The sequence below is a fragment of the Rattus norvegicus genome, chromosome 7, assembly GCF_036323735.1.
Source record: "Rattus norvegicus strain BN/NHsdMcwi chromosome 7, GRCr8, whole genome shotgun sequence".
Lineage (NCBI taxonomy): Eukaryota > Metazoa > Chordata > Mammalia > Rodentia > Muridae > Rattus > Rattus norvegicus.
Window position 1 is genome coordinate 54,015,939 of NC_086025.1, and position 13,009 is coordinate 54,028,947.

Below are 13,009 nucleotides of genomic sequence, written 5' to 3' on the forward strand. Positions count from 1 at the left end.
GGAAACAGGTTAAGAATAAAAGCTGAAGATTCGGATCCCACATAGCCTAGCCCTAGTCTTCTTGGCGGCATTAGCCTCCAGACAGTTTTAGCTTAGTTATTTAGATGACAAAAGAATTCAGTCACCTGCAGACATGAACCATCCCGGTCAGCAAGCTGAAGATAAGTTTCATAAAGACTAAGTAAATCTCAAAGTTCTATCATGAAATTCTTCAGCAATTTCTTCCGGAACAAACTTTCTGGTTGGATCCCAGCTTGGTTGGGTGGTAACTTGCAATGTAGCTAGAGCCTCCCCAATGTTCCCCTAAGTTAATGCTGGGGCGCCTTCCTAAGTAAAGTGCCCAGCATGGTCCCATTAACAGACTTGCTGACAGCTGAAAAAGCAGAAAAGGACAACTGCAATTTAGCCACACCATTCATTCAGGGTATTTGTAAAGCTTGAGGTTCTCTGTGTTTTTTTCATGTGGAAGAAGAAATGTGACAATTTCAAATCAAAGTCAACACTGCAGTGAGGAGAGCTTTTCTACTTTATTACAAAGAGAAGAAGCCTTTATGTGGTCAGAAAATACAAGATTGATCTTTTTTCTCTTCCTATGAAACGCTGCTGTTCACACAGCCAGAGTGAATTGTCTCAGTTCACGTCTTGAAGCCCCATCACATTCACTTGGGTATGGATGTCCTTGGCTGCTGAAAATCTGGCCCTTTAGTGCACAGGGCGACAAAGTCCCCTGACCAGCAGTTCCAGAATGTCCCATTTTCATATATTGCATCCATGCACACCTCCTAAAAATGAGGTACAGCAGGGCAAACATTTTCCAAAATAGATGTCATATATATAATATATACACATTCGTACATACATACCTTTATTCATGTGATGTCCAAAATTTAAAAAAAATGTACACATTTATTACAAAATCGTAACAAAGACTGGACAGTGTTTTGCTCATTCTGGAAAGATGAAGCTCAGTAACAACACAGCCCTGGAGCCACCAGAGACTGTGGTAATCTCTCTACAGTCATATTCTTGCAGTAAGCCTGGAGAAACTGCCTTTCAGAAACACAAGGGGAAGTAAAAAGAAAGAAGCAGACCTTGCTCATCTTTCCAAATGAAATACGAGAAGGATCTCCACATCAAAACGCACAAACATCTGCTCTTTTATTACCAATAGTGCTACAATGAACAATGCAAATTTTGTGGTCTAATTTTGTTGAGTCTTTTGTGGGTTTTCTTTTTTTACATTTAAGAAACTAAATGGTAACTTCTGTCAGTGTACTTGCTTGTCTTTATAGACCCAAGTCTGTCTGCTGGCAAAAAGAAAATAAATGAGAAAATTCAGACCCTGCTCAAACTAGAGAAAACAAAGTACAAATTTAGTTGTTGGGCAGCACATAATTGGTAAGGCAGGACCTCAAATGGTGACCCTTTATGTAAGCCAATTGCCAGATCCTCAAGGAATTAAACCAGGGTGCCTGAGCCACATCAGTTCTGCAGTTATGTCGAGTATTGTGCTGAGACAGCCATACCCCAAGAAAAGGGAGTCTTTTCAGAAGGCTTGCTGAGCAGGGTTGTAGTTGAAGGTGGACGGCAGGTGAGGCCGCTCTTCTAACTTGTCATATTCCAGATGGAACTCCTACAAAAGAACAGCAGAACTGAGAATCCAAATTACCTCACAGTGAGCTTTTCAAAAACATTTACTGTGAGTGTGTATGTGTAGACAGACACAGGCAGGCGCGTGCGCACACACACACACACACACACACACACACACACACACACACACACAGTGCACGTGAGAGGGGTGGAGGACAACCTGTGAGGTATAGAACCTCTACCACATGTGTTCTGGAATCAAACATGGTGGAGAGGTCATTAGTCCCCTTGGCAACTGCCTTTACTGCTGAGGCATCTATCTCACTAGTCTCTTTTAATGCGGTTTTTCTTTTTGGTCAAAATATATCTTCTATATGAATAATTAAATCAAGTGCACCGAAGAGCAAACAGAGGCACACATACTAGGCGCGCTCTTCTCCCATCAGGTGAGGGCCCAGGCAACAGCAGCGCCCTCTGTCTACTGTCCGGCAGGTGCACAGCATAGGCTTTTGGAAGTAAAGTCAGGAACTCAGAAACTCATCACAGTTCTCATCACAGTTCTGTGTGCACTTTCCTTAGAAATCAAAGTGAAATAACTAGCTCTAATGCAGAAGACTGAAGGTTACAGGTGTTTAAATAAAGCGTTTCAATAAAGTACAAAAAAAGTAAAGACTCTTGACATGTTGTTCATGTTTAAAATGAGGCACTTCTCAATATCCCTTAGTGACATTTTTTTAAAAAAGCAAAGTAACATTTTAACTTCACTAAAATCTCAGGAAAACAAAGAATTGAAAGCACACACATCTCAAGAACTCCCATTTCTAAACAGCGTATGACTTAAGTCATTAAAAACTAGACAGTGGTTTTGGTGCATAATTATCTGAAAGCTAACTGGATTATTGATTTAAAATCAAATTGTTTTTACCTTGTTTTGTTTGTATTATAAATGCTTATTTGTGGGTGGGGCAAGCAGAGAGCACAGTACATACAGAAGCTGGTTTTCTACTTCCCCTGAGCTTGGCTCAGGGCCCCTGGCTTGTGGGGGCATTGTACCACAGAACCATCTTGCTGCCCCTCCCCACTCTTTGTAAGACAAGGTCTTGCTGGGTAGTTTAGCCTGGCTTTGGAACTTCCTATATAACCCAAACTGGCTCCAAACTCATAATTCTGCCCACCCCAGCTTCCTGAATACCTGGGTTACAGGTTAGTGCCAGCACCTGGCTTTAAGTTTTAAAATTTAAGAATACTAAGTTTTCACGATCAGCATTACAGATGCAAATATAACTGTATACTTAAAAACAAAAACAAGAGCTGTAAAGAAGGCTCAGTGGTCAAGAGCACTGACTGCTCTTCCAGAGGTCCTAAGTTCAAATCCCAGCAACCACATGGGGCTCACAACCACCTGTAATGAGATCTAATGCCCTCCTCTGGTGTGTCTGAAGACAGCAACAGTGTACTTAAAAAAAAAAAAAAAACAAAAAAACAAAGACAACCCCCCACCAAAAAAAAAAAAAACAAAAACAAAAACAAAACAAAAACAAACAGGACAAAAGCAAAGATCTCTGTAACCACAAAGAGGAGATGCTCTAAAATTACTCACCCTGTGACCCAAATCTAACAAGCATAAGCTATTCTGAAATCTCACTTAAGCTTTTAACCCTCAACATACATTACCTACTGAAGATTAACCAAGTAGCATTTATTTTACTGGGGTTGGTATCAACAAATGTTTCCACTATTAAATGAAATGAAATGTCCAATAGTTTAAAAGAAAGCTTAGGTCTTAGTGACCCAACTTCTGGACACCAAATCAAGTATTCACAATTAGAGACACCACAGTAACAATTAGACATATAGCTTCTCAGCCTAGTATGAAGAACAACTAAAGCCAAAGCTGTATTTTATCTAATCTTTTTGCGTATTCTTGGGAAGGAAGTAGGTATTTAAATTCCCATAAGACATACTGAAGACTTGGACATGTGATGGTTTTATGAGTTTTTATTTAATACTTTTAATACAAGACTCAAAACAAATTTACTTCATTATACCCTGCAAATTAACTTTGAAAGCTTTACATGCCTTCACAAACATTTATGAAGGTACTCTGTGGTGACATTACTCCTTAAAAAGATCCGTGTCGCATGACTATGACTGAGAGAGGCACAGGAGCTGCTTGCTTACCAGCAAGGAGGGGCGAACACAAGAGCTACCACCCTTGGCCTCCCATAAACAGCAGAGCAGTCCCTGCCCATGCCCCTCCCACTCATGGCTAAAGCTGGATCTCCACACTCACAATCAGCAAAGATCTTCCAGTTACACCATTCTTTTACATGAAAACGCATATTGGTTTCTATAATATACAAGCCATAAAAAGCTTACCTGCAATTTTAACAAATGATAAGCTGTAAGTCACATTTTATCCATACTTAAACTGATTAACCTCATCAATGTTAATGTTGTATTAAAAATAAGACTAGTTTAAATCTAGGGAGCATAAGTAGTTTAATAGTTAAAATATTCAAGAGATATTAAGAAATTATATAGGTCAAATCTTGTCTAATACAAACACAAAAGAAGTACTGGTAACTTTTTGGTCTTCTGTCTTCTCCATATTTTCACTCTTCTTAAAGTCTTTTATCATTGTTACCTCTTTGCTCCCTTTGATAGCATCTTTTATATGTTGATATGCATATACACACATACTGTTGATACATACATTCTTGGACAGAATGTAGACGGAAATTGCTCTGTCTATCACATCTGATGTTTAGAATAGTAAGTGGCCTTAGCAAAAGTATACTTAACAGTTTATAAATTAATGCAGGCAAAGCTTCTGTTGTGGCTTGAGTAAGATCGGCCTGGCTTGCACAGGCCCATTTATTTGAATGCTCAGTCAAGGGAGTGGAACTGTCTGATAGGATTAGAAGGATGAGGAGTGTGCCCTTACTGGCGGAAGTGTTGTCACTGGAGGTAGGCTCAGAGGTTTCAAAAACCCTTGCTAGGCCCAGTCCCTCCTTCCTGTTGTCTATGCATCAAATAAGGACTCAGTTCCTCTCCAGCACCTTATCTGCCTGCCTCCTGCCATGCTCTCTGTCATGATAATGGACTGATTCTGAACTGTAAGCCAGTCCATGATTACATGTTTTCTGTTATAAATAAGAGTTGCCATGATGATGGTGCCTCTTCATAGCAACTAAGATATTTTCTTTACAGACTTTAGAAACAGAACATTTAATTTCTCAAGGCATACTTTAACATTATGTATTGTTATAGGGTCTATGAAAATATTTGCTTTTAGTGGAAAATTTTGTTACAGGATGATTTTTAAAAGCTTAAAAACAATTCTAGATACATGGAAAGCAATGTTTTTTATTTTTTAAAGATTTATTTTATTTATAAGAGTACAATGTTGTTGTCTTCAGACAACACCAGAAGAGGGCATCAGATCCCATTACAGATCATTGTGAGCCATCAGCTGACTGTTGGGAATTGAACTCAGGACCTCTGGAAGAGCAGTCAATGATCTTAACCGTTGAGCCATCTCTCCAGTCCCGGAAAGCAACGTTTTCACGACTCAGTGTTCCTATTAAGAAAATTAGGCTCAGTGATTAAGAGCACTGGCTGCTTTCCAGAGGACTCAGGCTCAATTCCCAGCACCCACATGGTAGCTACCTCACACCTGCCAGTAACTCCTATTCCAGGGAATCCAACACCCTCAACACAGACATGCAAGCAGGTAAAACACCAATGCACATAAAGTAAACTAATTAATTAAAAAATACAGGGTATTTTTTTCTTTCTCACGAAGTTACTAGACCCACTGGACTCAAAACTTAGCATTTATAAAAGTAATGTTATCATTGTTCTAAGTTCAGAAAATATCAGCTTTCTCTTAACTACAATAAGTTCATACTTAAATTTTAGGAAGCCACAAAGTATGTTAAAGATAGTTACTAGAAATATGTAAAGAAATGCATATAAAGTTTATTAAGGTATGTATTGATATGTACCAGTAAAATTAATGAAAATAATCATCTATATCATACACAAAATATATTATGTACCAGAAATCCTGCAATATTTGTCAGTTTAAGTTAAGCCAAGAGAAGTCTACAATTTGAAATCTTTGAGAAAGCTACATCTAAAAATGAACAGGAAAAACTTTTACTTAGTAATTATATATGTAATCTATATTAGCAATATTACAGAGTAAACCATATCTTGCTAATTATTTGGGTTCACTTTAAAAGAAAGGATGAGCAGATAAAATGTCAAAATGTGACTTCTTCTTCTTCTTCTTCTTCTTCTTCTTCTTCTTATTATTATTATTATTATTATTATTATTATTATTATTACTATTACTATTTTTGTTGGGCTAGGGTCTTACTCTATGACCCAAGTGGCCTAGGACTCCCAGACCTGCCTGGCTCTCCACTGTCACAGTGTTAGTCATGCACCACTGCGCCCAGCCAGTTGCATTATTAACTAAAATCCTGAAAATAAGCAATACGCTACCCACAACTGTTAAGTAATTTCTCTCAGTGGCCTACTTCTCCAACAGCGTGGGGTGGCTGAGAGGGCACACTGAGAACCATGTCCACTTGTTCAGTGCCTCACAGACAGTGTCTCAACACTCCTGAGCGCACTCATTCGCACTGTGTCTCCATAAACATTCAATTAAAGCAAGTGAAGAACACGCTCTCGGAAACATTTCCAATAACTGTAACTGTTGAAATGACAAACACAGTAAAGACATTTACCACTGAGAAACCTACAAACACCTAAACCAAAAGCAAAACCAGTTTTTACCCTCTTCTGTATTTTCTACCAGACTCATCTTTTTCATTTCTTTAAGCTTTGTAAGAACTTCCAGAAGGCCATCAACCTTTCCCGTGGTTTGTATCTGGTATACTTCACACTGTCTTAAATTGTAAACATCCTTTCAATTTAGTACATTGAAAAGATAACCCAAGCAACAACTAACCCGCTACCCCAGTCTGGTTTTACATTTGTCAGAAATACGTCTCTTCTGTTGAATTTGTCAGAAATACGTCTCTTCTGTTGAAATTTACTTTAAAAACTGCCTCATGCTTCCGTAATACTAACAATCACTCAGAGAGAAACGGGCTTGGAACTCTCTGTAACTAAATGCAGGTCGCATTCGTCATCACACTCACAGAGAAAGAGTCAAATGTGAAGTATCTACCGACAAAGAGATCTACACAATTCAAAGGGGGGAATTTTCTTTGACAAGGTGATTTTGTAAAAAAGCAAAATTACAAACCGAAATGCAACTAAATAATTAACCTTCCTTTCAGCCCATTTCCTCTTCAGTGTTCACACATAGGGATAACCAACTCTCCTGCACTCAATGATCTTCAAATGAACCTTTCTGCTTGAAAAAAATTCACCCCATGTTAAAAAAAAAAAAAAATGAAAACATGTGACTGGGTGAGACTATAAGAGAGTAGCTTTGTTTAATAATTTGGCATTCATAAATTAATCTAAATATTAATAATTCCGACCCTAAGTCATAGAAATCTCTTTCCAAATTTAATGATTTTCCTATTAGTGAAGTGAAATCTGACGTGTTATGCACCACACACTGTTCCACTTAGGAAGCCAAGGACACTCTTTAAAGACAATATCCACACACTGCACACGGAGGACTCTACCTTAGCTACTTTCCTCCAGTTGAGACAGTCAAAGAAGTAGTAGGTTCCTCGCTCATATGTGTTGGTTTTCATCGTTGGCTCCATGCCTGGTGCCCTGGTAATCCATACCCGCTCCTCCTTGTGGTATCTCCAATCACGGTTAAAACTTCAATTTTTAAAAAAGAAACAATTAATTTCTCCTGTGACCCACACAAAACCAGAAAAATTATACATGTGTGTGTGTGTGTGTGTGTGTGTGTGTGTATGCATGCTTCTTTATCTGGCTCTGCTATTAAATATAACTTGTTTATATATAGTAAGATAATTTCTTTTGTTCCAAAAGCACATTCTTTAATACACATAATGTAGACATAATATTTTAAAAAGTATATGAGTATTTAAAAGATATAACAAACCTTGGGCAGACCAAAGAAAGATACAATATACTGAATAATAGAAATTGAAGTATATACTGAGAAACAATCCATTGATTTTTGTAAGGTAAGTTAAGTTATCAAGTAAAACACTGATTTAAATCCACACAACTTTATACCTATAATAGAATATCCATTTGGTAAAGTTTAAATTTTTAAATGTAAACAATAAATCGTCAGAATCTAAGAGATCACCAGAAGCCAGGCACATGATCTACAGCACTTATAGACTGGGATAGCACCATCCAAAGGGACAGATGTCCCACAGTGATGAACCACCATGTAAATACACGCTTTCCTGCAAACAGTTCGCTAGTTCACAGACAGGAATGACATTACAGACGGATGAGACAGTCACTAAGTTTACTTATTGTGACTAGATTAAAAGCAGTAGGTGTTAACCTCATTTCACATAAATGAGAGGGAAATGGGGAAAAAGTAAAGTAAATTTTCTCAACTGAGAAATTAAAAAACTGACAATTTAGTATTGGTTTAAAGGCACAGACATGCAGAATACTGTCTATATAGTAACCACTGATATGTATGAAATAATGAGATTCTGTGTCTATTCATCATAAACATCTGATTCTACAAGAACCACTATATGAGTCCTGCTTTATAACTCATAAAAACTCAATTCACCACGCATGTCACTTCAGATAGCTGACATCAAGTTTAAAATTCTTTTTATAGAACAATGATTATAAAGCTGTACTATGCTCTCAAAATAAACAAAATTCATTTTACTAAAAATGGAGATAATTCAAATTCTTTTCTTTATACTGTTTTGTTGTTGACCCAGGAATGAAGCAGAGGTCTGGAGCTGCTGTTTCAACCCCAACAACATCCCCACTAACAACTTACATTTCATGGAATGAAGAATTTTCAATTAAAAAAAAAAAAAAAACCCAACAAACCCATAACCATCATCATTTTAGAAGCCTTCAGACTATCTAGGATCTGCTGAGGAGAAAGTGCTATGAGACGTTAACATACAGCTCTACTGCAGCTAAGAGTTGTAATACGTCTCCTCCGTTCATGTAATAGAGATAGAAGAGGAGGTCTTCTCCATATCGGCCAAGTTTGATTGCAGCCAGCTACAAAAGACAAATTATGCTAAGTTGTAAAACAAATGTAAAAATTTCAAAAAACAACTGTTACCACTAAAATAAAAATCCAAAGGACAAACAGAAATCCTTTATTTAGCTTAGACAACTATCAGCGAGTCAGAGTTTAAGAGTTTCTCCATTTAAATAAACACGGCTATTTGTTGAACCCCAATCCTAAATTCAAAATTGAGTTGTATATCCCACGGAATTCCAGCTACACACAGGTTTGTAAGTGCTAGCTGACTCTACATGCAACAGTTCACAAATCATTTCTTCCTAGCACATCACACAGCAGAAGCATAAAAATTCGAGACAGTACTCATATTTTGTTTAATTGAATGCCTAAAAGGAAACTTTTTCACATTTCCTTCCACAAGGTAGAAAAAAGCCTACACAACTATAAACTCAGGGTACATGCAATCATCTTCAGCCTCTTGTTCACACAGAGCCTCTGAAGTATCCACCCACATACAGGGTCTACCTGACCCTCCCTACAGTCAGTGCCATGGCCTTTCTGCAGCACCCCAGTGAGTCAGTCTCCCCCCAGCATGTCCTCCTATTCTGGTGGCAGCTGTGAACGCACTGTACTCTCCAGTACTTTTTCACACTGGCCTAAGAAAGGCTATGGAACACTTAGGCAACTGTGACCTCACGTCTACAGCACTGGTACAGCACACAGTGAAAAAGATGTCAGGTAACTTCAAAAGGGTGTTTGTGGGTTGTCCTATTAAAAACATTTTATCTGGATAAAATCTCTTATGAATAAGGGCATAAAATAATCACTATATTTTCCAAGTTAGTTTATTTCCATTCACTATACTTAAGGTTATAATTATTAATTACAGGAACTATTTTATCATTCCTAACACTGTTTGGTTAAAAAAAAAATAAGACCTACAGCATTAATATTATTAATAAAAAGAAAATAGAATTGTTATACATATGTGAATGGCATTCAGAGGCATATCCCTAAGATTACTAGTAGATCAGCATACCGTCTGAACCTAAAGCCCTACCAAGACAGAAGATAAAATGAATGCCTGAGGACAGAAAGCTACACTCACCTTATCCCTAATGTGAATGTTTGTTAAATATTCTGACGGAACATGGAAGTCTGCATAAAAAAAAAAAACAAACAAAAGTGTTATTAACGGATTCTTAGAAAATATCTTTAAAACAATTCTGAATAGAAATAGATTCTCCTACCTATATCTTGAGGTCGACAAGGTGAAGAAGCCCAGGGTGATGCAAATTTGGGGTAGAGATTTCTGAACAAGAAAGAAAAAAAAAAAAAAAAAAAAAAGAAGCCACTTTAAAGAATGAAGTAGAAAACTATTACTAACTTAATTTCAGGAAAATGGAAAAAATAACTCAAATATAAAAGTAAGCATCCTTCCTGGTTTCCTTTATTAAATATACTGCAACTTTATAGCAGAAAAACAACACAGGAGTGCTCCCTCTACTATCTTAGAATAGAAAATAAAGCACATCACATTGAAATATACTTAGGCATAAACTTTAAATGGTCTACTCTAAATGTGCTATAATTAACAATGCTTTAAATTCATTTCTACACTACTCTCCAATTACATTACTTTCCATGCCCCTCACTCAAGCCTGCAATGAGGAGCAGCCAGATTCCCTAAATATGGATTTGAGTGCCTATTAGATGCCCCCAGAACTGTTCAAGGTGCTCTGAATAAGTCAAGGGATCAAAATGAAGGCTGCTGATATTGGAAAACTTACTTTCTGTTTAAGTGTATGGTGAACTGGACATTGGCAAGTAATTAGTATAACAGATAAATAATATTGTTTGTATAATTAAATAGGGTGGTCAGTTTAAGTTGGTTTTGACAAGCTTAGATTTAAACAAATATTCAAGGATATGAGGGAGATAATCACAGGTAATTAGTTAGTAGAACACTGTAGTAGTCAAGGCAAATATCAGAACAACTGAGGCAGGACGTGACATGAAAGGCAGTAGAAGGCAGCCAGGGACAAGAAAGACAGGATGATGTGAACAAACATGGCAGAGCTGCTGGTCAAGGAGGAGTTTTTAAATTAGAAAGAATGATCTTAAGTGCTACCTATAAAGCTATACAAAAAGCACGAAGAGAAGCAAGGATCCAGCCGAGTGACCCGCTGGCAGAATATTCAGGCAACAAACCAGGGTGGTAGCAATTTCATGAGAATAGGATTGGATTCTGTACCTATTTTAGAAGACTGCATCTGAGAGAAAAGGAAGAAGAGAATTAAGGATGGTGTCAAGTTTCTGAAAGTATTAATGGAGACCAAGAGAGCATAGACACAGTGTAGATTTAAACCAATCTTAAAAAGATATTTAGCTAGTAAAGGTATCTAAAATCTCAAATTCAAGAAAAAAGTCTTCAATGGGAATATGTGTTTGGAATTTTCAACCTATGTGGTCCTTAAAAGCACAAGTCTAGATAAGATCATCAAGAGGACAGAGAGGCCTAATCCAAAGGTCAAGGAGAGGTGGTGTGAAAGGGAGACTGAGGAATGAACCAATGCTATCAGGTAAGAATGACGTCTTCAAAATCAAGTGAGGAGTGAGCACCAAGAGAAAGTGAGCAGATCATGGTCCACAGAAGTTAGGGAGATCATTTGGTAATGCACAGTTTAGTGAAACCATGGGAACAGAATCTTAGCAAAACTGGGTTTAATAGAGTGAGAGAAGACAAATTAGAAAAATCAAGATGATTCATTTGAGATGGTTTGCTTCAAAATAGTGAATTAAAAATGTGATGATAGCTTAAAGGTGGTTGACTCAAGATCATGTATTTTGATACGATTGGAAAAATAAGTTATCTCTACTGACTGGAATTGACAAAACAGAGTAACCTGGAAGGAAATCATGGCATGTGTCTGTAATATCATCGCTCAGACAGAAGCAGAAATGCTTAGTTAAGGAGTCACACTGGACTACAGCAGCAAAACCATTTCCAAAGTCCTGGCGGGTGTGGGGGACATGGCTCAGAGGTAAAATGCCTGCTTACTGTGTACAACACTGGTTTGGATGCCAGCACCAGGGAAAGGAGAAAAAGTCAAGATGCACACTCACGAGTTTTTACAAAGTTTTAAGTAGGAAGCATGGACCAAATACTTTGGCAAGGGCATGTCAGATTTAGACTGGTGGCAGGACAAGGTTAATGCCCTCTTCTATTTGCTTACACCTGTCTTTGTAAAGTAGAAATAGAAGCAGGTTATTATTAGAGCTATGGACAGGAGGAAACACTATTAGTGGCTTGATGAAATGCAAAACAGTCACACAGGATAACAACAACCAGCCAACAACACAAACACACCCAAAAGCAATCAAAAGGTTCTGAAGGGGTCGTGCCATCAGGTAGGAGTGTGCCTGTAAAATTCTGGACTCAGTTTTAAGTTCCTGAGCATGAGTGTGCAGCAAGACCAGACAATAAAATTGTGCTTTTCTGTAGTCCAACCAGAAGGTGGTCAGGAATGAAACAAACAGGTTTAACGATGGATACAGACTCCAAGGTGCAAGTGTGGTAAGAAGTGAGAAGGGCAGTCATGCAAGTGAGCAATTATGACTGACCATAAAATTTAATGGTGAGAAGGAAGTGAGCTCATCAAAGACCCGAAGAGATAAGAACACCGAGGAAGGCAGAAGAGCTCTAAGTCCCAATAGGATCAAATGATACAGAAGTCGCAGCCACAAGAGAGACAGGGGAAATGGTGATAGTTAGAAATCAGGCAACAAGTTAAATTTCTGGTGAGCCCACAGTTCCAAATAATGACAAGAACTATGAGATGGATAAAGATGTGGCTCGGGAGAGACCCAAATGGCTTGTACATGAATCCTTGGTGTTTCTCAGTGACAGTGCTCTATGGACTAGCTAGAAGGAATGGCCCAGGAGTAAGCAGGCTGATGAGGAGATTAGTTACAAGTCTGAGGCTCTCTGGGGTAGCACAGGATACAGGATCATGCCTGCCTGGCATTTTTCAAAAGAAAAAGCTAACAGTATGAGAATCTATTATATGTTAGAAGATATGTACAAACATGGAAGAAAAACTTACTCGGGTGAGTTCAGATTGAGGCCTAATGTTGTTAAGTCACTTCCTAAAGCAAGATGTACCATTCCCGGGTCTGTCTCTGCTGCCCTGATAAATGTTAACAGGCCAATCATTCCAAATTGGTCCGTCACCATCCCTTGAGGAATGTTAGTAACTCGAC

At 38.0% G+C, this 13,009-nt stretch overlaps 1 protein-coding gene across 13 annotated transcripts in view; it reads right to left on the minus strand.

Annotated features, from left to right (window-relative positions):
- Positions 1–508: 508 nt before the first annotated feature.
- The window catches only part of Cnot2 (CCR4-NOT transcription complex, subunit 2), a 101,065-nt gene continuing 88,564 nt past the window's right edge, over positions 509–13,009 (minus strand). For all 13 annotated transcript variants that reach the window (XM_039078732.2, XM_006241369.4, XM_039078728.2 and 10 more), the window contains 6 exons: positions 12,853–13,009; positions 9,997–10,058; positions 9,855–9,904; positions 8,678–8,778; positions 7,269–7,413; positions 509–1,633 (listed from right to left, as the gene is read on the minus strand). In XM_039078732.2, the coding sequence (XP_038934660.1) occupies positions 1,547–1,633; positions 7,269–7,413; positions 8,678–8,778; positions 9,855–9,904; positions 9,997–10,058; positions 12,853–13,009 (602 nt within the window). In that variant the 3' untranslated portion in view covers positions 509–1,546. The remainder of the gene's footprint in view (positions 1,634–7,268; positions 7,414–8,677; positions 8,779–9,854; positions 9,905–9,996; positions 10,059–12,852) is intronic.